Source organism: Prionailurus bengalensis, chromosome B3 (genome assembly GCF_016509475.1).
Source record: "Prionailurus bengalensis isolate Pbe53 chromosome B3, Fcat_Pben_1.1_paternal_pri, whole genome shotgun sequence".
Lineage (NCBI taxonomy): Eukaryota > Metazoa > Chordata > Mammalia > Carnivora > Felidae > Prionailurus > Prionailurus bengalensis.
Window position 1 is genome coordinate 87,434,428 of NC_057355.1, and position 25,552 is coordinate 87,459,979.

At 37.9% G+C, this 25,552-nt stretch overlaps 1 protein-coding gene across 1 annotated transcript in view; it reads left to right on the forward strand.

The window, feature by feature from the left end:
* The window catches only part of TTC6 (tetratricopeptide repeat domain 6), a 189,528-nt gene extending 185,507 nt beyond the window's left edge, over positions 1-4,021 (forward strand). Inside the window, exons 30-31 of the mRNA XM_043556026.1 lie at positions 2,775-3,000; positions 3,455-4,021. Of these exons, the coding sequence (XP_043411961.1) occupies positions 2,775-3,000; positions 3,455-3,591 (363 nt within the window). The 3' untranslated portion in view covers positions 3,592-4,021. The remainder of the gene's footprint in view (positions 1-2,774; positions 3,001-3,454) is intronic.
* Positions 4,022-25,552: the final 21,531 nt, after the last annotated feature.

Genomic DNA, 25,552 nt, shown 5'->3' on the forward strand with positions numbered 1-25,552 from the left:
CCTTTAATAACTAGGATGAAACTAGTTAGATTTAAGGTGTATTTGATCCTTGATTTTTTTTTAAGTATGGCTCTGTTTTCCTGGCACTAGGGACTCATTAGCTGGGTGAATATTTCATTTAAAATGTATTTTGTCCTCTTTCCTGATATGCTGGATACTTAGGCTTCACAGAGCACACCCTCACCAGAGTTAAGCAGACTTTGACAGTAATTATGCAGCTATTTTAGTATGCTTGAAGCCTTTTTGTGGAGAAAGTGGCTTCTATTTCCTCCTCCCCACCTCCTCAAACTTTGTTTCTAACTATACTGAAAGGAAGATTTAGGGGCAGGAAAAAGGGTCCTTCAACAGATCAAATAATCTCTAGAGACTTAATATATATGTGCATATATATGTATACATATATATGTGCATATATATGTGTGTGTATGTATATATATATATACACACATATGTGTGTGTGTATTATGTTTTGGCTTCTTTTATCATTAGTGACTTAATCATTTTAAATCACATTTGGATGAGCTACGTACATACATCATGAAGTATGGGTGACTTAAAAAGTAACTAGATCTGCTTTTTAATTACAGATATTATGGCATTAGGTGAATTGTTAAAAAATCAAGGCCATCTTTGCAGTAGGTGTCTTTGACCTTTAATTGCTTCATAACTATTACTCCTATACTGCAAGTAACCTCATTAAATGTATGGGCTTTTATTTTCTAAGTAATATATTTTGGAAGCTATGATAGAAAGTTACATTGTTCACAGGTACATTATTGGGTGTTACTGAATTATTTTATTGTAGCTTAAGTAAGCATTTGCTCCTACTTGATTGAAGTCATGCTTTTGTGATGTAGAATAGTGTGAGCTTTATTGATTATTTACTGGTTAACTAAAATGAAGCCTGAATTACTTTTTGAAGAAAGTCTTGGCCCTGCTTAGAGTCATTTCCTTGCCTCATTTCTGATGATTGTTGAGTCCAGCCTTCTGTTCGGGAGTGAATTCTCTTTAAGCTCTTCAGAGAAGGATGTCATTTCTGTCACCATTTTAGTAGATCCTTAAACTGCACTTATCTGCCACATAGAATAGTTCCATCCAGGAACAAGATGGGTTACACAATCTTGATCTAATTGCCTCTTAAAAGTCATCAGAGGTAGCAAAGTTCACAGAGAATTGCCTTAGGGCTATGTCATCTCTCCATTTGTAGACACTGGGAAAAAATGGTTTATCAGTAATAATTGAATAGAAAATAATTGGTGTTTTGAATATCATTCTCAGTACTTTACATATGAACCTCACAACCCTAATTGAGCACTGGAAGTAGAGTTCTATTTGTTACTTCCATTTTACAGATGAGAAAATTGGGGGCAAAAGGAGTTTTAGTTACTCATCCAAAGACATGGTGATAACAAGTGGTAGAGCCAGGATTTGAATCTAGAAATCTGGTTCCATGGTCTGGGCTCCTGGATACCATGCTACCAGTGTTTCATTTCACTCATGAATCCCTGTAATACACAGAGAAACATAGTTCAGTGAAGGAGACAGAGAAAATCATTAGAGGGGTAAGAGAAAAACCAAGGAGACATTCTGTCTCAAGGACAGGGAATTTTACGAAGGAAGCAAAGATCAAAAGTGTCCATGCCACAGAAATGTCATGAAAGAAAAGAACTAGAAAGTGTCCATTGGGCTTGAGGACATCTGCAGTCTCAGCAAGAGCAGAACTCACAAAATAGGGGGAGATAGAGAGAAGCAAGATTGTGGTGTGTTGGGAAAAACTGAGTGGTAAAAAATCGGAGAACAGTCTGTATTGTTAAAAATGACTTTTCCTTTAAGTGAAGTAAGTTTTAAAGTAGGATCCAAATTTTTATCCATCATGGAATTAGAGAAGACACTCCTATCTTGAGTAGTAGGGTGTCTAATGAGCATCTGAAGTGAGTTGTGGTGAAGGACTATTTTAAAAGTTTCCAATTTATTATTGATCAATATGTTGCTAAGACAATATAAACAAGTTACTAGAAATATGTTTATGTGCCGGAATGTCATAGCTGCGTCAAAGTGCTTTAGAAGTTACTGACAGTTTACTCTTAATTTCTGTACTTAAGTTCTTTACAGACCTGTAGCAAATGATTCTCAAACTAAGACCTCAAAACCAGTCTACAGACCACACTTTGAAGTGTTCCTTCAGCTTGATGATGAGTAGAGAATAATCTAGAGTCTTTGGTCTTCTTGACAAGTTGATTTTTTTCCTCTCTCTTCCTTCTTCCCAACTTTCATAGTATAACTAAGTTTTTATCCCTTAATGGTATGGTTTAGAACCTTATTTTTAAAATTCATTTACCTCTGTAGCTCTTAGATACTCCGCTTTTATATGAAAAATGTTAATTTTCCAACATATTTTATCTTGTTGTGACCTTCTTTTCTAATTTATATTTTGCCTTCTTCTAGTGCTGTACAGGGATGTGGGATTTCAGGGGTCGGTAGTAGAGCATTTCACCTCAGCAAGGAGTAGTGTTTTATCACTGACATTATCGAGATTTGCCAACACATGGTGATAACAAAAACAAAAGTGACTTTTGGCTGTTTTTATTACTGTTTTTTTTACATTGTCTACAGACAATGCACCTCTTTATCATCCCTATTTGGGATGAAATGCTTCCTCTGTCCCCTTGGTATGCCAATGTCCTTATTTTAACTTAAGAGCAAAAGTGCTTCAAGTTACTATATAGCTTCCAATTGAAATATATTCAAATTACCATCATCTTCACATTTTGTAGGCCAGTGACTACTTCTCAAAGGCTTTGAAGTTTGATCCAGAAAATGAATGTGCTGCCATGAATCGAGCTATTGCAAATACAATTTTGAAGAAATACAAAGAAGCAAAAGAAGATTTTGCATATGTGGTTGAAAGCTGTCCCTTTTGGGCTGCAGTATATTTTAACAGAGCACACTTCTACTGTTGTTTAAAGCAATATGAACTAGCCGAGGGAGACCTAAGTAGAGGTATTTTTGTTTTGTAATTTTTGGCTAAGATCACAGGGGTTGTTGATATGCTTAGTTTTTGACAACAAAAGGAGAAAGTCATCAGGTCTATTTGTGTAGGTAAACTTACATAAGAATTAATGTTTTTATACATTATATCTTTAATACTACCAATGTTGATTCCTTTATGGAACAGCTTAAAGCATGGGTAAGCTGAGATACAGAAAATTATTAGGGAAACCATACATAAACAATGGCAGCCTTTCAAAGAAAGACATTGTACAGTGTTCCCCAAGTTAGTTTCCTTAGAAAGATTTGATATTTTTAATCTTACTAAATAATTACTTACATTTGAAGAAAAATGCTTTCAAATAAATAACACTAAAGTTCTTATAAAATTTTTATTTTTAAAAAAGGAGCCTATTTTCTAATGTTAGCATAAAACATAGCTTGAAATGTTTTTTTTCTTTTACAGCCCTGTCTTTGAAGCCTGATGATGCTCTCATATATAATCGCAGAGCAGAAGTTCGTGGTAGAATAGGTCTGATTGAGGAAGCCCTGGCTGACTATATTCAAGCACTTGATCTTCAAGAATATGCCCCAGTGATGTGATTACACCGACCATGTTTTCTGCAGGAGTCTACACAGCTCTTCTTCCAGAAATAGAAACTTCTTTGTTTAAAAGGTTGCACTATCTTCATTATTGTATACATTATGTTTTGTTATCTACATAACCCTTTAATGCATTTTAACAATATATTTATACTATATATTAATTATAAAGCTTCTAGATCATTTTTATGCATATTTGAAAAGCTAATAATAACTGAATTTCCTCATAAGGTGAGGAAACATAAATAGAATGTTTCTTAAGGAATATTAACATCTAAGATATTTTTTAAAGTAAAATAATTCCTTTTGAAATAACACTTCGTGATTATAGAAGGTCATTGACCTTTTCATCAATACCTACTCATAATGTTTTCAACAGTATCTAGATTAAAAAAAATAAATACAGAGCTGATAGCTGTAAAGAAATTGAGTACATTCCTCTCTCTTCCTTTAAATAATGTCTATACAGGCCTGTATTTTTCCTGCTACTTACATCATTCCACCAGATAAACATGTTTCTCTTTTACATGTTATCTCCCTGCCAGGACAGCACCTATAAAAATTTTGGCCCTCCTGTTTCTTTAATATAGTTCGTTTTGCCTCTTTAATTCAAATTTCATAAACATATATCAAAAATTTGTATACACGTATAATTAGCGGCTCACAGAAGTTAATGAGAATAAATAAAACAGGTAAGGGAGCGCCTGGATGGCTCAGTCAGTTGAATGTCCAACTTCGGCTCAGGTCATGATCTCGCGGTTCATGAGTTCAAGCCCTGTGTCAGGCTCTGCGCTGAGAGTTCAGAGCCTGGAGTCTGCTTCAGATTCTGTGTCTCCCTCTCTCTCTGTCTCTCCCTGCTCATACTCTGTCTCTTTCTCAAAAATAAACATTAAAAAAATTTTTAAAAAACAGGTAAAAATTCTGTATAGATTGTCCTTGAAGGATCCTTGAGTGAACCAGAGAAGCCCTTTCCTTTACCGTCCTGATAAAAACAAGGATTCATTCACATTTGCTTCAGTCACTTGTTTTTCTTCTTTGCTTCATTCTTGTACATCTCTAGCTCCTCAGAGACATCAGGCATGTTGGAAAGAATACCTCCATCTACTCAGTTTCTGGTTTTTGTTTTGTTTTGTTTTTGTTATTATTATTATTAGTTTGATGTACCAGATTTTCACAATAGAAGGTTGATTTTAATATGTGAGCCACTGTGGGGTTGGATGCTTCACACTATTTCAGGATAATCTTCTAGGCATGATATGTGGGCTCATGTGAGGATTGGGTCATCCCTAGGGAATTGTTTCAGTTGGTGAACCAGACACATTTTAATAAACCACTTTGGATCTCTTGCCTTCATTTGTCTCCAGATATTTTTGTCCCATCCAGCCCAGAACCTCGATGAGATTGAGACCAACCTCCTGCACCCACAGAGAGCCCTTTGCCTCCTACTTCGCCCACTGCCCTGGGGCATCTCTGTTAGTGCTGAGGTGTTGGATTGCCATGGGATCGGCCAGTGCTCGCCCAGCTGTACCATGGATGTGCAGGGGCCTGAGTCCCTGTCAAATACACCTCTGATGCTGGGAGAAAGGAACTAGTTGATAGATTGTTCTCCCTTCCTTCTCTTGGTGGCATGTCTCGAGACACTCAGTGGTGTATACAGCCTCCTGGAGGACGCTCGTGGCAGCCAGCTTTAAAACATACCTCGTATTGGCGCTTCTGTCTTCCCTGCCTCACTCCCTCTTGTCACTGCTCCTACTTTTCTGGGTTTGCACTTTTTTTTTTTAATTTTTTTTTTCTTTCAACGTTTATTTATTTTTGGGACAGAGAGAGACAGAGCATGAACGGGGGAAGGGCAGAGAGAGAGGGAGACACAGAATCGGAAACAGGCTCCAGGCTCTGAGTCATCAGCCCAGAGCCCGACGCGGGGCTCGAACTCACGGACCGCGAGATCGTGACCTGGCTGAAGTCGGACGCTTAACCGACTGCGCCACCCAGGCGCCCCGGGTTTGCACTTTTTGATAGAGTCAGACCACAGGAGCATTTGCCTCTGGATCTGCTTTCTGGGGTAACCCAGGCTAAGGCAATTAGTCATTTAATATAGATATTTTTCTGATTGCACACAAATACTTACAACATGAAGCAGGAATGATAGAAACCAAAGGCCATCCTAGCATAATAGAATCATGTCTAACTTGTCAAAATGCCACATGTCCCCCTGTCCAGATCCCCTCGGCACCCAGTTTCTGTGCACACTGGCAGCGTCCTATTGCACACACCTACACTTTCCTCCTGAGGCATTTCTCTCAGATCACACATAGGCCAGGTCAGAACTGGAAGGGAGTTCATGTCACTAGGAGCAGCCTTCAGCAATGACAGATGGAAGGTGGAGGATAAACACTTCAGCCTCCTTGATGTTAGGTGGGCGCCTCTCCCTGACTTCCCCAATCGGCTTAAACTCTCCCCCCACCTCCACCAGTTGCCCACCATATAGCCTCCTCAATAACATACCCTTTGTTGGCTTTCCTCACCCTTGCCTCACTCTCTCCTCCTGACACCAGCTTACTGGAACCTCCTCCTAAATAACCCCCTGGCCCTCAAATCCTGGTCTCAGGTTTGGCTTCTGCAGGAATGAATCTAAGGCAGCATCACCAAGGAAGAGGCACTGAAGCTGGATCCTGAGCAGGGGTAAGTGCTCATGCATGGGCAGAGGTGTTGGACTGTTAGGCCCTCGATACAGACTGAATGTCAGGACAGGGACAGAAGTGGGAAAATAAAGCATGTTTGAAGAGTGGCTGGAGCAGAGTCTTTGTGAGGAAATGGTGGGAGGAAAACCTGGTCGTGTGGTCAGACATGAAAAATCTTTGGTGCTAGATAAAGGAGCCAGAAGAAGGAGTTAAGACCTAACTCTGTGTGGCGTATAAGGTAGGGCTGGTGTGGGGTGACTGACAGAGAGTTTCCACCCCTTCATTCTTTCATCTCCTGGCATCCTCATGTTAATGAACTGGGGACATTTTGTCATCACCAGATGAAAACTGGACTTATGAAAATTGATCAGTTCTCTGCAGAGAGAGGTTTGCCCTGTCCTGGATGTGCTCCACTCTGACTCCGAGTGAGTCTGTCTGCTCTGAAGATAAAGGCAGGTGAAGGAGACACAGCAGGATAGAGATAGAAGAAGATAGAGGCAGGATGGAGACCAAGGGAGAAAGTGCCTTCCAGAAAGCCATGAGAGCTAAATCAGACATGAAGGACCCCAAGGGAAGAGGAAGGACATGTCTGGATTCCGTCTTTTTCTTTTTAGCTTGAGTAACGTTGACTTCTTCAGCAGATGAATGGAGCCTATATCTCCCACCATCATGGGACTTAGTGATCAGGTTTAACTTATTCACAGTACATGTGGACGTGCACATACACTCACAACTTTTACTGATGATTATCCCTGGGAAGTAAAATTGGAGGGAAAAAAGGATAAGGAGATTGTTTTACCTTTTGTTGTTGTTGTTATTGTTACATTAAGATGGAAGAAGAATGGTAGGACTACAAGTAGCCTTTACTTTCAATTTTTTACACATTTTTGTAACTTACAGGGGGGTTTTGTTGTTGTTTTTTTCTCCATGAGAGCCTAAGCTCTATGAGGACAAGGATATTATTATTATTATTATTATTATTATTATTATTTTATTATCGTTATTTTCTTTAGTGCTGCATCCCTAATACTTATACTGACTAAAAAATAAGAGATGTTCAAGATATATCTGTTAAAATAAAACAAATTACAAATGCAGTAAGTCAATATTTCTGTGTAGATATTGTGGTGAATTGTTTGCTTGTCATACACTCCATTGTACCTCCTGCATGTCTGCCATAATACCGAGACTGAAAAGCTAAGATTATGTCTCCCAAATGTCCCTGCAGCCAGAGTTCCCGATGTGATTTAGTTTCTGCCAATCTGATACAATCTCATGAGACTAAATGGAGGCAGCATCATGCAAAACACCTTCCTGCTGATACTAAAACAGTCGGCTATGGGTGGCTCTAGAGCAGAGCTCTAGATTTAGCAAATAAAGATACAGGGCACCTGGTTGAATTTTAATTTCAGATAAAGAAGGGGTAATTCAGGACTCCTAGTTGAACACATGACAACCAGTTACATTTGAATTTCAAATCAACAACAAAGTTTTTAGTCTAAGTATGTCCTGACTATTGTATGGGACACACTTACACCAAACATCTTTTTGTTGTTGATCTGAAATTCAAATTTAAATGGGTGTCCTGCATCTTATCTAGCAACCTTATTCGGAAGCCAGCCCTCATGGCCCTGGCTTTCTGATCCTGGATGAATTGTACATTTTTCCTGGAGCCAATAGCTTCTGTGACCTTTTCTTGATTTTCTGCATTTCTCTTTATGGCAGAGCAGACTCCCCAAGTTTGGCCACTTTTGTGTTGCTCTTCTGATGGCTCAGTCTAGAACCTGCTGGACCTTCTGACAATGATGTGAGCATGCATTTCTTTGTATGAAACCTCTTTCTTCTTAAAATTACAAGAATGGATTCTGTTATCTACAGCTGAACTCTGACTGACATAGTTTCAAAGATTTTTAAAAAAAACAATTTAGAGCTTTTCTTTTCTCATGAATGGAGTCAGAGTAATAGCATCTTTTCTGCAATGAGGTATTTATATAGTTTGGTCATGGGTCAAAGTGGGTCAAAGTTGAAAATAATAACTATAATAATCATGATTTTTAGCACTTACTTGAAGCAACGTAGATACTTTGTCTCTACCTTGTCAACAGTCTTGTGAGGTAGTAGGTATCATTAGATGAGGAAACCAGGACTCAAGAAGATTGAGTTATATGATGAGTTATCCATAGCTAGTAAATGGTGGAGCTGAGAGTCAACGCTTACTCTACTTTAAAAGCCACTGCTCTTTCTGCTCCTTTTCACTAGAGAGAAATAAAACAAGATTAATTCATAGTCTATTAGTCTTTATCATAATGACATGAAAGCTTTCTGCCTAATGATCGTTAGTGCAGAAAAAGGATTTTCAGTCTTTAATGTTTCTTTTGTACTGGTATATATATGTATATATTTATATCCATGTCAATGTGTCTATGTATCTGTATATCTAATCTAGCCTCAGATAAATGTGTGATAATAGTAAGATTATCTTGAGCTTTTAATTTGAAATATAGTCAATGGGCAATACCTTGTATTTTATCTTTAATATTAAAAGCCAGATGGTGCACCTGGGTGGCTCAGTCGGTTAAGCATCCGACTTCAGCTCAGGTCATGATCTCAGGGTTCGTGAGTTCGAGCCCCGTGTTGGGGGTCTGTACTGACAGCTTGGAGCCTGGAGCCTGCTTCAGATGCTGTGTCCCTCTCTCTCCCCTTCTCTGCTTGCACTCTGTCTCTCAAAAATGAATAACTGTTAAAAAAAAAAACTAAAAATAAAATAAAAGCCAGATAAGAATGGCAGTAGAAGTTCAATATGTAGGCAGTAAGAAAGGGAAGAAAAAGGAAATCGTCATTTGTTAAAGACCTACTATGTATCAGAAACTCAGTTATGGCTTAAGGACATTTTCATTTCACCATTATAACCTATGGAGGTCTTGTTATTCCCACTTTACAGAAGAAAAATACAAGGTACGAAAAGGTTAAATAATCAATTTAGAGTACCTCTAGGATAATGATGTTACCCAAACTTTGTTTCATTTTTATTTACTCTATATATTTCTTTTAGTGGACTTATTAATATCGATTGAATTTACTTAAAATAAGGAATTTATAAAAATAAATGTGTAAATAATGAGAAGTTTGTCCTTGTTCTACCTGAAAGAATCTCTTCTTATGCCAATGTTTCTCATATTACAATTTGGGAAACACTGTATAGTATTAGTGCCTGGAGTGCATCTGGAAGAGTAATCAGAGTGAGAGAGGGAAAAACAATAATCCCTATTGAGATGGGGAGGGAAAGAGAAAGAACAAGAAGCAGAAGTTGACTGGTACCTGGACAGGCAGATCAGAACCAGAAGCAATAATTGTGTGCTTTGATAGTGTTAGTCTGTATTCAGAGCATTTTGTAATAACAAGGTCTTACTCCCAGAAGTTTTCCAGCAGAGCATAAAAAATGTTAGTCAATGTCTTAGAATCATTGATCTCCAAGAATAACAGGCATTTTATGACTATCCATGATGAGATCCCAATGTCCAACATCTGTTCCTCTCCTCACCTACTTTTGCATGGCTAATTTATTTTCAGAAAGAGACTTTTTCCGTACACAGGGGGGTGGCTTAGATATTTGTGCTCTCCCCTTCCACAGCACTATCACCTACTCTCTGGAACATGCTTCATATCCGTACATCCTTGTTTAATGAGTGTCTTCCCCACTACTCAGAAACTCTACAAGGGCAAGGATTAGGTCTACCTTGTTCACTGCTACCTCACCAATGCTTATCACAGTTCCTGGCACACAGCAGGTGCTTCATAAATATTTGATGAACTTACTTAAACAAAACACAAGCCTGAACATTATGTCCTGCAGGACAATATGACCCAACACACTATGGCTACACTTTACTATTCATTTCTATGATAAAGTGAGCATGCTGTGAGATTCTAGGCAAGCCCAGAATCTTCAAAAGGCAAAGCAATGACATCAGTGCTATTCTTATTTAACCTTTCCTGTGAGTAGAGAGGTCTTTAGAACCACAGCTTTTACAATGCCTAACTTACACATATACACACAGCACCCTGAAAACCACAAGATGAGATGAATAACTTTAGAAAATGAAGTTAGAAAAACTCAAGATGTGATGAATGAAGTCAGCCTGCTATAAAAATAACAGCTGAACAGCAACTCTTGTCAAGGTGATGAGGGCAAAATGAAATCACGATGTATCAACATCTCAGGATAATCATTGTAATTTTTATAATTGGATGATGCTATGACATAATTAAGTTAAAACCCAATTAAGTATAGTGAATAAGAGACTATAACAAATTTTTAGTTACTTCCTTCCTTCAGAAAGTTTGTGCTGGGTCACCTGAATGGCTCAACTGGTTAAGTGTCAGACTGTTAATTTCTGCTCAGGTCATGATCTTATGGTTTGTGAGTTTGATCCCTGCATAGGGCTCTGTGCTGATGATGCAGAGCCTGCTTGAGATCCTCTCTCTCTCTCTCTCTCTCTCTCTCTGTCTCTCTCTCTCTCTTTCTCTGCCTCTCCCCCACTTGCTCAGTGTGTGCGCTCTCTCTCTCTCTCTCTCTCTCTCTCTCTCAAAATAACTAAACTTAAAAAAAGAGAAAAGACTATGAAAGATGCATGTTTCTCTTTTTCCCTGGGAGCCTACAATGGACTCAGCTAGAGCTGGCAGGCAGGCCTCCTTTGCAGGTGCAACTGGCTCAGGCAGTTTCTGCCCACAAAATTCTCAGTCCACGTTTGTACTGTGACCATCTCTTTGAAAAAACAGCCTTAAAAATTTTTTTTCCCTAAAATACATAGTGTGGCGATCGTAGTCACTTAAATTTATAAAGAAATATAAAATTTTGCTGTTTAAGCCTGTGTTTGAAGACTTTTATCTTCCCAGCACCACAATTTTAATTTATTTGCAAAAGGATAAGGTATTAGTTTGCATGTACTTGTGTGGTGATTTTGCTTTACTTTAGAGCTCTTGCTTCTCTGCAGGTAGAAAGATCTCCAAGCCCCCGATGAAAAGAAAAAAAAAATATTAATCACCGAAAACTTTGCCTCAACATATCTGTGTCAACTTCATGACACAAATTTTAATAGAGAAAGGAAGCTTAACTGACTAGTGGTTTATGCTGATGATACTTGTAATTTTATAACCATCACTTACAAGCAATAAATCACTAAGTGGAAAAAGCATCATTTACATTCCAGATAGAAAAATTCTCCTTAATCTTACCTCAGTTGGTTAGTAGGCTAGACAATTCCATTTATTGTGCATATATATGTATACACACACACACACACACACACACACACATATATATATATAAACACTTTAAAGTATTATTTTTATTTATGTGGTTCTAAGGCCAAAGGAATAGATCCCTAATTACACTGCATGAAATATTTCTTTTTTCTATAAATTTCCCATAGGAGACCATTGTAAATCTATGAATCAACTTAGCTTGACTTCTATTTGGAGAAAGAAAAAGTAGTTGAGAATTTAACTTCATGATTTATGGCATTATGATTGTTACACAGTAGTAAGGGTTTTTTTTTGTTTTTTTTTTTAAATTTTTTCAACGTTTATTTATTTTTGGGACAGAGAGAGACAGAGCATGAACAGGGGAGGGGCAGAGAGAGAGGGAGACACAGAATCGGAAACAGGCTCCAGGCTCTGAGCCATCAGCCCAGAGCCTGACGCGGGGCTCGAACTCACGGACCTCAAGATCGTGACCTGGCTGAAGTCGGACGCTTAACCGGCTGCGCCACCCAGGCGCCCCAGTAGTAAGTTTTTTTAAAGCTTGTTATAAATTAAAATATTCAGAATTTATTAGACTGGAAGACTGCCATTTAGGTATGTTTGCTTTAAATTTTTTTAATGTCTATTTATTTTTGAGAGAAAGAGAGAGAGACAAAGCATGAGCAAGGGGAGGGGCAGAGAGAAGGAGATACAGAATCTGAAGCAGGCTCCAGGCTCTGAGCTGTCAGCACAGACCCTGATGCGGGGCTCAAACTCACGAGCTGTGAGATCATGACCTGAGCTGAAGCCAGACACTCAACCAACTGAGCCACCCAGGCACCCCTAGGTATGTTTGCTTTATAAGCTAGGAACAAATTTCTCTTCTGAATTTGAAGACCAAGATAAGAATTTTAGTGTCTAACTTAAGGTGATTTATTACACAAAAACCAGAGACGAGATCTCCTTTCCTTAAAAATAACAATGATTTTATTAAAGTCTCGAAGCCCTGTTCAGAAAATTTGCAAATTCTATAGTACAACTCTGTGCCTTTGTAATGTGGGAAACATCTCAATACAATTTTTCTGGGTGCAATTTATGCTGAATAATGTATGAGTTGTGTAATAGCTCTGCAGCGCGTTCTCATCTCCGCAGGATGCTGGCTTCTAGTATTGCATCTCCCGCTTTCAATTCCTATGCCGTATGTTTACTATATTGGATCTTTGACAGTAAATAGTCAAGGTGGGGGAAGAATGTTGGAGAACTGAAAATCCTTGGCAATCTAGAAAATAGCTTAATACACTAGACTTCTCATTGCAGCGTGGTTATGAAAATGTGAGTTTTGAATAGAACTTCCCTCTAGGGTTCTGAACCTGGGATGTCTTTACACCAGGGAATAAGTGGGTAGCCAGTGAATATCTATTGTACTTGGGGAAGGTTAGAGGGAGAGAAGAGAGAGAAATTTAAGTAATTTAACTGGAAAGCAATTTAAGCATTTTCACATAAAAAGATACAGCTTCGTTATGGAATAGAACTTTAAAAATTCACATGAAATCTTAACAGTAAAGCACGAGACTTTGGAGACATTGCTCCCTTTTGAAAGGCGGCTTGGGGATATACCACAGATCGGTAGGGGTCAGCATTCACCCTCTGTTCCTGGTGACCATGAAATAGTCGCAACATCCACCACCACAGCAACACAGCAACATTGTTCCTGAGGCTTCCTCCACAGCGGGTGCCCGTGAGCCCATTTTACAGATGAGGAAATTTGGGTCCAGAGATATTAAGTGGCCCATCAAGGTCCCACATTTTTAAAATATAATTTATTGTCAAATTGGCTTACATACAACACCCAGTGCTCATCCCAACAAGTGCCCTCCTCAGTGCCCATCACCCATTGTCCCTCTTCCCCACCCCCTCCTGTCCACCTTCAGTTCATTCTCTGTATTGATGAGTCTCTTGTGGTTTGCCTCCCTCCCTCTCTGTTTGTATCTATTTTTCCCCCTCCCTTCCCCCATGGTCTTCTGTTAAGTTTCTCAGGATCCACAGATGAGTGAAAACATATATCTGTCCTCTGACTGACTTATTTCACTCAGCATAATACCTTCCAGTTCCATCCATGTTGCTGCAAATGGCATGATTTCATTCTTTCTCACTGCCAAGTAGTAGTCCATTGTATATATAAACCACATCTTCTTTATCCATTCATCAGTGGATGGACATTTAGGCTCTCTCCATGATTTGGCTATTGTTAAGGTCCCACATTTAAGGAAAGAATCATAATACAAACCCAGGCAACCTGATAAATTTGAGAAATGCTGTTTCAGGAATACTTTGGAATGAAAATACCAATAAAGTCAGATAAAAAAGACTGAATCTCCTCTCTTTGAGTTGTTTTTTGTTTTTTTGTTTTTTTGTTTTTTTTTTTAGGATTCTGATTGAAAATCTTTATGACTAACTAGAGTAGAGTAACTCATTTCTAAAAGAACTTTCCATGGTACCTATATTTTTATTTAATGTCTTAGGTGCTATCTTCATGTCTCCTTAGATCCATTTGAAGCTATATAAAATATGTAGAATAATAACATTTAAGTGCTTACAAACTGTCAAAACCTTTTCTAAATGCTCTATATGTATTATCTCTTTAATTATTACAACCACTCCATGAAGTTCTTATAATTAACATTGCATTTTATAGATGAGAAAACTGAGGCAGAAGCAGATTAGGTAATTTGCTTAAAGCCACACATCAACCAAGGGGTCAAACAATCTGACTGCAAAGCCTTTGCTCTTTACCTGAGTCTAAGGGGCCTAAGGAAGGACAGACACTGAGGCCACATCTAATACGGAGAAGTGCCTGTCAGCGGTCTGCAAGTCTCAGGGGGATCTGTGCCCTGGAAACACTGTCTCTTGACACCCCAGAAATTGTATGGTTCCTTGAGAACTTCAGGAATTCCATGTCCTGTCTTCTGTTTGGAATAATGTAGACCCAAAGTGGCAATACAGTTTCATCTTAAAATGAAGAAGGTTAGAAAGTACAATTCGACCTTAAAAACCTAGTAACTAACCTCACTATGCTATAGGTTGTGGCTTCTACTGAACTAGAACTTTATTTTCTAGATACTAAGTCTCTCTGAGATCTACCCCTTAAAGTTTATAAAAAAAAAAGAACAGTCTCTCTAAGAAAAAATGGCTAATGCTGACCTAGCTTTCTAAACAGGATGAGGCTTTAAGAATAATTTCTGCCATTCAACTCTCCTGTGACCCACAAGCAATAAATGACAGTCTTTTAAAAACAGCAATGGCTTATCCTGGGCATCAAGCAGGGAAGAACGAGTGATTTCTCTACACTTGTAATGTCAAGAGGAGTCCTACTCAGAGACCTCTGTTATAAAAGAGGAATTGTTTATGGCTATTGAAAAATCCTCCCAGAACTGTCCATCAAACTTTATGAAATGTGTGAGTTACTTAGGTATCAGCTTTCTGGATCTAGTTTTGTTTTTTTGTTTTTTTTGTTTTTTGTTTTTTTTCCAGAGCATTCAGAATCAAACCCTTTGCTTACTGGCTGGTTTCATATTGGTAAACACAGAACTGTTTTATTTTCTTTTTCTTCCTTTTCTCCCTGTTTTTGTTGACTCTCTTCACACCTCTTTTCTTTCCTTTATACCCTGTACTGAGACTGTAACTCAGTGTTTCTCAAAATGGAGCCTGTGGCTCACTCAGAATTGGCTAGAATGCTTATTAAAAATGCATATTTGAGGCCTTCCCTCAACTATACTAAATCTGATTCTCTGGAGTGGAGCTGAGGACTCTGCATTTCAATAAGCTCCCGAAAGATTCCTATCCAGACTGAAGCAGAGAAGGTCTAGCCCAGTAGTTTTCCAACTTTATTGTGGAAAGCTTGTTTCATTAGAATTCTAGGCCCTGGTCCAGAGTTTCTGATTCAATATGTCCCTGGTGGGGACCAAAAACTTGCTAATGCTGCTGGTTCAGAAACCCCACTTTGTGAACACTAGAGCTTTAAGTTCTAGTCTAATCTTTGAAGTCCTGAAAAAAAAAACACCTTTAATAAAACATGCTCTAAAATGTTAAATATTTTGTTTATAGAAATAACAATATTAACAAAAATACCCAAATTTCTATCTGTACCTTTGTGTGGGACCATTCCTCACTCTACATCTCTATATGTTCAGCCCAGCTCATCCTTCAGAGGGTGACTCCCACCCCCTTCAGGTAATCTTGATTTACACAACAGTGAGCTCACTCTGTTTCTCTCCTTGGCCCCTCCCCACCCCCCAGCTTTCCACTTGTTTGAGGATACTGATTCCTTTCTATGTAGGGGTGTAGATAATTGTGTTTGGGGAAGATGTTTCATCTTTCCTATCATACTGAAGACTCCTTAAATACAAGGTTTGCACCATTTTTTATTCTGCCTTGCCTGACAGTGGCACTTCATTAATGCTGAGCACATGTTTGATTAATGAGTGAATATTTCAGTGAGGCAAAGATATATTTAATTCCTTTAAATTAGAGCTAGACTGTTAATGCTTTATGTTTTCCACTCGAAGGATCAGTCTTCACAGCAACGATAGTTGTTCTTTAATTTTGCTGAGAAGTTAGGTAAATGAAAATCCAAGGAATGTTCCAATAGGGTGCTGAGGTTTTGTACTGGTTTTCCAGAAATAATTCTGTTTTGGCTACACAAAGTGTAGTTCCTGGACCAGCAGCACTGGCCTCACCTGGGAGCATGTTAAAAACTCAGAGTCTTGAGCCTCACCCCAGGGTCATCAGAATCAGAATCAGAATCAGAATCTCTTGGTGCTATCTCTGTGCATTCAAGTTAGAGAAATATTACATTACTCAGAAGAGTTTCCTTCTGACTGAAAGAGTACTTAAAAATAGTGACAAGTCAGTGCTAGGATCCTTTTTATTGGTGACTACAAGTTTGTTAAGAAATGTTTTATTTGTAAGATACCCTTGTGGTAACTGGCAGTTTTACTGGGGATTTGTAACCATCATCAAAGCTTCTTATTATATGGGTATCATATTGTACTAGACACTGTTAAAGAAATGTAAAGAATCTGAGCTTTACCACAAAGCCAGACATGATTGATGTGGGTAAGCAGATATTAAGACATAAGTAAACCTATGAAGCCTATAGATCCAGCATCAATACAACATGAATGGATTTGTTTTTGAAAGTCTTTGTTTTATTCACCCCCTATAATCCACATTTCTTTGATTTGTGAATTTTCAAAACAAGGTATTTTTAGCTATTTGCATACAGACATTTGGTAATAAACAGTTACCTGGGCAGGTTACATTAAGATTGATATTCCTGAGCCCCTCAACAACCGATCTCAATTTGTCACAAAAAAGTATAAGTGTCCTTTGATATGGAAAATTAGTTATGCTATGTGGTACCCAAGTAAAGGCATCTTCCCTTTGGCTTTCATTTATAGTATAACTCATGTATAAATAGGTCAGGCATCAAAGGCATAATTAACAGTTTTAAATAAATTGTCAAAAATAAGGGATAGTGTTTATGTGCTTTGTATTAAAAGTTCACTCATAATTTAGGGTTCAAAGTGTGCCATCATTATACAAATATAAAAGCATTCATTTAAGCTTATCTGAGATTATCGTACTTAGAATATTGATCTTTACTGCTCCCTAGTGAATGGATTATGCAATATTTAATGTGTGAGGCTTACATGGACTATGGACTTTCTTGGTTAATAAGATCTCTTTTCTTTTATGACAGTTGTGATTCCCAAAAGATGCTCATTAGAAAGGTGAGAGTGGCTGCCTTGAACGTATGCTGGTTCAGTAATGGGCAAGGTATCAGCAAGGCCCTGGAAGGAGTTTAGGAACTTTATGTGTCTCATTCATTGCTGTGCTGTTTTTTTTTTTTAATTTCTCTGGGAGGTTTTATATGACATAATTTAACCAAAGAAGAACAGTGTCATTAAAAAGCTATTTAGGATATGGATGCTAATACCGGCTGTAAACATTCTGCTCTCCTAGGCCCCAGAGTATTAGAACAGGGGAATACAGCAGTTAATTATAAGAATATATTTTCCATTTTCCATAGTATTACAGTATTTTGATGAATTACTTCTCTATCACTGAAGACTTTACTTTCAAATGGTCTACTTACTAGTTAATATTGCTGCTGTTAAACTTCTAGCACAAAATCATTACTATATTATTCTGGATAATTTTGTTTCACTGATATTGTCTTTATTTGAGACTGTGGGATCGAAAACAACCAATGCATGCTACCATTTGCAAATACAATAAGATGACAATATTCATTATGAACAGAAGCAAAACTATGCCCATGTCTTCTTAATGGGAGTATTAAAACCTTTCCAAATTTGACATGCACTTTTCTAAGTTACATGAAGATTAGGATTGTGAACAATCAAGTCTCATAAACTATTTCCCCTTGGGAACTTCATTTTCTTTCTCTTCTTCTTCTCCTCGACATAAAAGCCAAGATGTCTTGAATTCAGTAATGAATTGCACAGCAAAGAGTAGGTATTTGATGCATGTTTATTGAAATAAGTAAACAATATTGGGGGAAAATTTGACCCCTCAAGAAGAAACATTTTAAAATGTGAACATGGATTTCAGTAATTTACAACAAAAAGTCAGTGCTAACTACCAGGATATAGAAGGTAGTCATGCATGTTTTATATTGGTAATAATCAACTGACATGCATTTCAGTCTTGTATTAATGTGCTTTAATGTTCAGAATAATAAAGCTTCTACATAAAGGCATATAAGTTATTGAACTCGCTCTGTCAGTTTTCTGAATTAAAGCATTTTTAAAGTAAAATAAGGTTGTTCCCAGAGATGTATAGTTTAAAAGACTAGGGCATTTTTTTTTCTAAAGTGCATATCTGGACTTTCGGTTTAGAATTGCATGTCTGGAAAAACTTTTCATAATCTGCTTTTCTCCCCTTTTCTTTTCTTTTTGCACGTATTTATTTTGGCCAGCTGGCGAGACAGATCTTTTTCAGGGGCCCAGCCTTCCAGTCTGAGTGTGGTTGTCCAAAACCAATCTTTGGATCAAATTCCTGTCTTACTTGCTCCAGTGTCTGAACAGTGTTGATGTCACAGGGGCATGGTGACCCAGTTGTCTGTCCCAAATGCCTGGTAGCTTGCCAAGTAAAGAGCTTAGCTTGGCGGCCACACATTACCCTGCCTCACAAGGGGCAAGGGGGTTGCGATATGCTCCTTGGGCAACCTGTCTCACCTTGCGTCTCCCATGTGAAGGTAGACATAGGGGTCTCCTTCTAAAATAAATGGCCCTTCTCCCCCTTCCCAGCTTGGTTGTCACCTTATCTAGTCTTATCAGTACATCTGTGGGCTAACACAAGGGTTAGTCCAATGAGGCAGGGGCTGGAAAGTTGTCCTCGCTTTAGAACTATTCCATGGCTTTGATTCTGGGGGAAAACTGCACAGTTTGATTTCGTTGTAGATAGAATTTGTCCTAATGGGATTTCAAGATTTTGTGCTAAAGTTTGTGCCCTATGCATCCCAGTCAGTTTTAGAAATGACCTTCCTTCTCAGAGATTCTAAAATTCCAGACCGAGGCATCCCCTGAGAAAGCCAGGAGGGATGCATTGACTGGAAACCAATGTTCCCTTGGAGGTGGAGAGGCTGAATGTGGGGCTTTTCACTGCTTCATCAGGTGTAACACTGGCACATACACCACCCGTCCCCCACTCCCATGACCTTGAATGTGGGGTCTCAGTTGATGTGGTCATAAAACAGAAACATTCTACTACTTGAAACCCCTGAATACCTTGTCCTCCTTCCTTCCCTTGTGATCATCTACCGACTAAATGATCAGTTTTAGTTTTCCCTACTTGGAATAGTTGAGGGATCATGATGTCACAGAAAGGGAATGGGCCTGGTTGTCAGAATGAGATTTTCTCATCCCATCTCTACTTGTTGTGCTGGCTCGGCTGCTCTGACCTCATTTTCTTATCTGCAGGATAGGTCTTCAAGTCCCTTCTAGTCTGAAGATCCATGGATTTAATGGGAATAATATTACCTGCTCAACCTACCCAACTGGGTTGTTGTGGGAATCAAAGGAGATCATATTTGTGAAACTACTTTGTAAATCCTCTACAAAGATTAAGGAATGTGATACTATTAATTCCCTCTGAAGAACCAAAATAGCTTGCAATTTACTTTTAAGCTTCAAGACTGTGTATATATCTTTTGTATTTAGATCTTTAATGATGTACACCATAACGCAAGACAATTGACAAGACTAATCTCTCTCTCACTAGATGTTACTCCAAGTGTCATTCTAAGGCAATAGGCCAGAGGGAGGAACTTTTTTTTTTTAACAAGTAAAATTAATCCCAAGTACACAGGGTTCTGGACTTTTTCCTACTCCTTTCAGACTTCTGAGAAACAGGTTAGTTTACTGTTTCACATCAGAGATTGCTTAACAGAACTGGGGACTCAACATAACATCTTTGGGGAGGAAAGTGCTATAGTCCAGAACAACCCGCAGGTGGAGGGCCAGTGAGTGGTGATAGCAGGTGGGACACACTCAGAGCCCACAGGGAAACAATGGCATCCTTTGTACCTGGCTGTCACTCATGAGACACAGCAGCATTAAATTAGTCCCTCTATCTAGCTGTGGTATTTTCCACTTCACAAAGTTCACAAAGTAACACAGTTCCAACTTTGTGAAGTTCCAGTTCACAAAGTAACACAGAAACCAACATACCTCCAATATTTTATATTATCTATCTATCTATCTATCATCATCTATCTCTGTCACCAAATACAGCTGAAAGTAGTATTGAAAAATGAGAGACTCTTCAGAGGTACTGGATTGTTCTCTAATTCTATGTGCACATGACTCCTCTTTCCAGCTGAACTGTATGCTCCTTGAGGACAAGAACTATGTCTTAGGCACTTTTCAAATTGTCTCCCTTACTCTGACAGCGTTAGACCCAGCCCTTGGTCTAGAGAAGGAGCTTGATAACTCCTGTTGATGAAGAGGTGGATTCTCACAGAGGTAGAGAGGAGCACTGAGGTAGGACACCCCCATTTGTACTCCTACCTTCCCTGTTGTCCTTGAGCAAAGAGCTAAGGGTTAAACACTGTCTTTATAACTGCTAGTGACACTTGATAAGGGGTTGCAAGATGGTGCAAAGTGTCCTAGGGAGGGGGTCCCATAGGAATTGCTTACTCTCTGCTCACTTTCTCATGTGATGAATTCGAGATCACCTCGAGGTTACGGGCCTGCTAGGAGGAGGAGCCATTGAATGTGGCTTTTTATTTATTTATTTATTTTTAAACAGAGCTTCTGGAGAGTAGGGCAGATCAGAGGAAGGGGACCAGCAGTGTTTATAATAGTACTGAAATTTAATTTCAGAGCTGACCTTTCATTTGACATTTTAGATAATGCTATGGATGTGCTCAGCTATTTGTTCTTAACATATTTTCCATCTTTTGGGGGCACTAATCTACTTAAATTCAAAGTCAATAAAAGAATAAAATAAATTTTGACTTAAAAAACAACTTTAAAAAAGAGTTCATTCATAATAGCAATAAAATATGCAATGCATATGAATTAACTTAAGCAATGTTCATGACTATGAAAAAGTGCAAAACTTTAAAAAGAGGCAAAAGGAAATACTGGAAAGAAAAATCATATTCTGAGATGGGAAGAGGTCACATTATATATAAAAGGGCTACTTTTTCCAAATAATTATATGAATTACAAATTCTATGAAAAGTCTTAATGAGCTAGGTTTTTAGAACTTGACAACACAATTCCAAACTTCACGTGGAAGAATAAATTGATCAGATTAATGAAAACTTAAAAGACTGAAAACACTGAACTCTGGCAAAGCTGTACAACGATGGAAACTTTTACATACTAATGGTAGCAAAGTAAATATACAGCCTCTGGAGAGTGTTAGGACATACCTAGTATAAAACTGAAGAGGTACGCATCCCACAACTTAGCAGTTCTACTCATAAGTATGTATACCTCCTGAAGAAATTCCTACGTGTATATATGGAAGCAGGAACAAGAATGCTCACAGCAAAAGAAAGCACGTAAAACCTCATTTACAAGGCAATGGATAGAAAATTTAAATGATATATTCATACAATGGAATATTATGAAGCAATGAAAATGAAAGCTAGAGCCATATATATATATGTATATATATATATACGCACACACATATATATATGTGTGTATATATATGTGTATATATATATATATATATATATATATATATTGCAGAAACTTCACAAAAACAATATTGAACAACATCAACAAACAATAGGAACAGGATATTCAAAGCATGATTTTAATTGAAAGTTAAAAATGCTAAACAAGTGTATATATTTACATACATAGTCAGGGTATAAATAAATTCAAAAGAGCTTTAAGATGCATGATGGGTACATGGATGCTCATTTTTTTATTCTTTTTTTAAATTTTTTTTAACGTTTATTTATTTTTGAGACAGAGACAGAGCATGAACGGGGGGGGGGGGGAGGGTCAGAGAGAGGGAGACACAGAATCTGAAACAGGCTCCAGGTTCTGAGCTGTCAGCACAGAGCCCGACGTGGGGCTCGAACTCACAGACTGTGAGATCATGACCTGAGCCGAAGTTGGCCGCTTAACCGACTGAGCCACCCAGGCGCCCCTCATTTTTTTATTCTATGTGCCTTTTTAAGTGATTGAAAAATTTCAGAACATATTGAAAAATATTAAATGATCAATAGATGAGAGTAGCTCAATTTCTATTTGAACAAAACAAAACAAACCAATCATGAGAATGTCAGCACACCATACTGGATATTACAAGGTATTATAAAGCTAAATAACTGAGGTGCATAGTATTGGCTGAGGAATGGAATCCTGATTTAAAAAAATAGAGAATCCTTAAATCGCCCATTTATTTATGAAAATTTTGTATGTAATTAAAAGGGGAAACCTGTGAAGAGGAATGGAAGTTTTATCAAATAGTGTTGGGATAGCCACTTGCAAAGCACATCCTGACAAACCACTACTTTGCCACCACGTACCCAAATAAGTTCTAAATGGTGTGCCTGGGTGGCTCAGTTGGTTAAGCATCCAACTCTTGATTTCGGCTCAGATCATGACCTCACAGTTCGTGAGTTTGAGCCCCTCTTCAGGCTCTGTGCTCACAGCATGGAGTCTGCTTGGGATTCTCTCTCTCCCTCTCTCTCTGCCCTTCCCCTGCTTGCTTGCTCTCTCTCCCTCTAAATAAATAAATAAATAAATAAATAAATAAATAAATAGTCAAAATAAATTCCAAATGGATTAAAGAAATTTAACTCTCAAAAATTCATAAGAATTGTATGAAAAGTTTTGATGACTAATTATATAATCTTGAGCATGCCAGATTTTCTAAACCTGACAATTCAGAAATCTTAAAAGGAAAAGGTGGACAGATTTGACCATGTACAAATTTAAACTACTCTATATCAAAAACAGAACAAAAATGGTAAACTGAAACATAATAAGTATGTTTGCAACATAAATATGAGAAGTTATTAAGCATAAGAATGAAGACTTTCAAATACACAAATTTTAAAATGGGCAAAGAACATAATTCAAAAATACAGAAATCAGATAAATAATATAATAGCCAGTGTTCAAGAAAATGGACACTTTCATTCATTGCAGGAAGAAAATTAAATTGGTCTAAAATTTCTGGGAGAGTTATCCATAGTCACAAGACTTTTAAGATATGCCTATCCTTTGACCCAGAAATTAGACTCGTACAAATTTGTTCTAAAGAAATCATTACAGATGTAAGCAAATATTTAGACAGCATGCTCATAAAAGGTCTGCCTTTAAAATAGAAAAACTGGAAATAATGCAAACATACAAAAGCATATAGGTTAAATGAATTATGGTATATTTATACAATAAAATGTTATTTCTCTATTAACAAATACTGTATATCACAGATAAATATTTTCCATAGAAAGATATTCATAATATATTGTTAAGTATATAACTACAATATTAATGTGCACATATGCTCTTGTAGAAGAATATATACAATATTGTATTAATAGCCATTGTCTTTGAATGGTGGGATTACAGGATTAAAGGTTTTTCTTTATTTTATTCATATATTTTTTTCTAATTTTGCTAATAATGATGTATTTTCTACATTTTTAAAAGAGAGAAAACTTCACATTTGAAGTTCCTATTTTTATTTTATTTTATTTTATTGCTTTTTAAACTAAAACGCAATTCTGAAATTAAAAGCAAATATTTATACCTGCTGTAGGAATTGTGGAAGCATTTTCTATAAATAAAGATTATCACATTTGAGTATAACTAATAGGTGTTGGCTAGATTTTACAGAGTGATGACCATTGTTCCCATTTCATATTCTTAAAGTGTGTGAAATAACATGTTGAGTTTATTGTATATTTAATGCCTAAAAATAAAGACTCACAATGTGCTATTGTGCTATTATTTTTATTACGTGCTATTACTATTATTTTTATGTAATAAAATACCCCTGTAGAAAAATATATTTTCAAGCATGGGATAGTGCATGAATGACTTTATAAGTTATCTGAGTAAATTAAGAATATGTACCTGGAGGTTGTGGGCTATGACGAAAGAGGTCCCCTCAATCCATTTGAGGTGAGGAGAGATTGTAGGGCATCCAGAAAACCCTCCCAGAGCTTATGCCCCTTGTTGGAACCATGGGTAAGAATCATATTATGTATCATAATTAACTATTCACTGTGTTCTGCTTTGGCCCCCCTCCTGCAGGCAGCCCTTCATAATTATAATTGGCATAGATTTTTTTTTTTAACATGAGTTTTCTCTCCAGAGCACACAGAAAATTTGGTAGCCTGGGAGTATTCTGGGCAGTAGGAAGACATGGTTGGGGATTAAAACCTGATGATCTCCTTGCTAGTTCATGCTACTGAGTATTATTGTAATAGGAGTGACTATAAAGTTTGAGAACCTGGTCCTGCATACAAGAGTTTTCTTAGCTACTGAAGATACACTTTCTCAAAGTAACTATCTTATCAAGCCACTCTTTTGCTAAGGAATCTTCAAAAAAATTTTTTTAATGTTTATTTTTGAGAGAGAGGGCACAAGTCGGGGAGGGGCAGAGAGACAGAGGGAGAGAGAGGGAGAGACAGAGAGAGAGGAGACATAGAATCTGAAGCAGGCTCCAAGCTGTCAGCACAGAGCCTGATGTGGGGCTTGAACCCATGGACCACGAGATCATGACCTGAGCCAAAGTCAGGTGCTTAACTGACTCGAGCCACCCAGACATCCCTGAATTTATATGCTTCTAATTTGTGTTTTCTGGGCTTCTCCAGCCAGAGGTAACAGCTGGTGGTCCTGTAACAGTATAGCACACTCTTTATCACTTTATCACTGCTGCAGGGCCTCTTCTAGGTCCCTTCAGGGTCTCACAGTAAGTTCTGGAGTTCTCTGGGTTCCATGTCATGGGGCTATACCAACAAACCTCAGTGGCTCTTATGTCCCCAGCTGCCATCTGCTTCTCTAAAGCTCTGTCTTCGGTAACTTCGCTGATGGAGGTCTCTGATGGAGTTGCTGACTAAAGCCACTTGGGGCACCTCAGCAATGCCGTGAGCCTCCTTTAACGTCTTCAGCCTAACTGACTCCACAGGTAGGTGCAATGACCTGTGAGAAGTCAGGATGGACATAAGCCAGGGGCTGAACCACTGCTCTTTTCCCACCATCAATATGGTATCCCGCCTGCTGGCTTCTTTCCTGTATCTTTTTATTCCCCATCGATTTTTGTGAGGTCTTTGCGCTCACGGTGAGGAGTCTTAAAAATTAAAAAAAAAAAAAATACATCAGTCATCCATTTAACTAATCCCTGTAGCATTTTAGAAGCAACTAAAGAATTCTGTGATGAGCAGTTTCATTTAAAAACCTCCACTGAGGGAGGCCTATTATAAACTATGAAAAGTGTTGCAGCTTGTAACTGACTAAAACCCGGAGTCC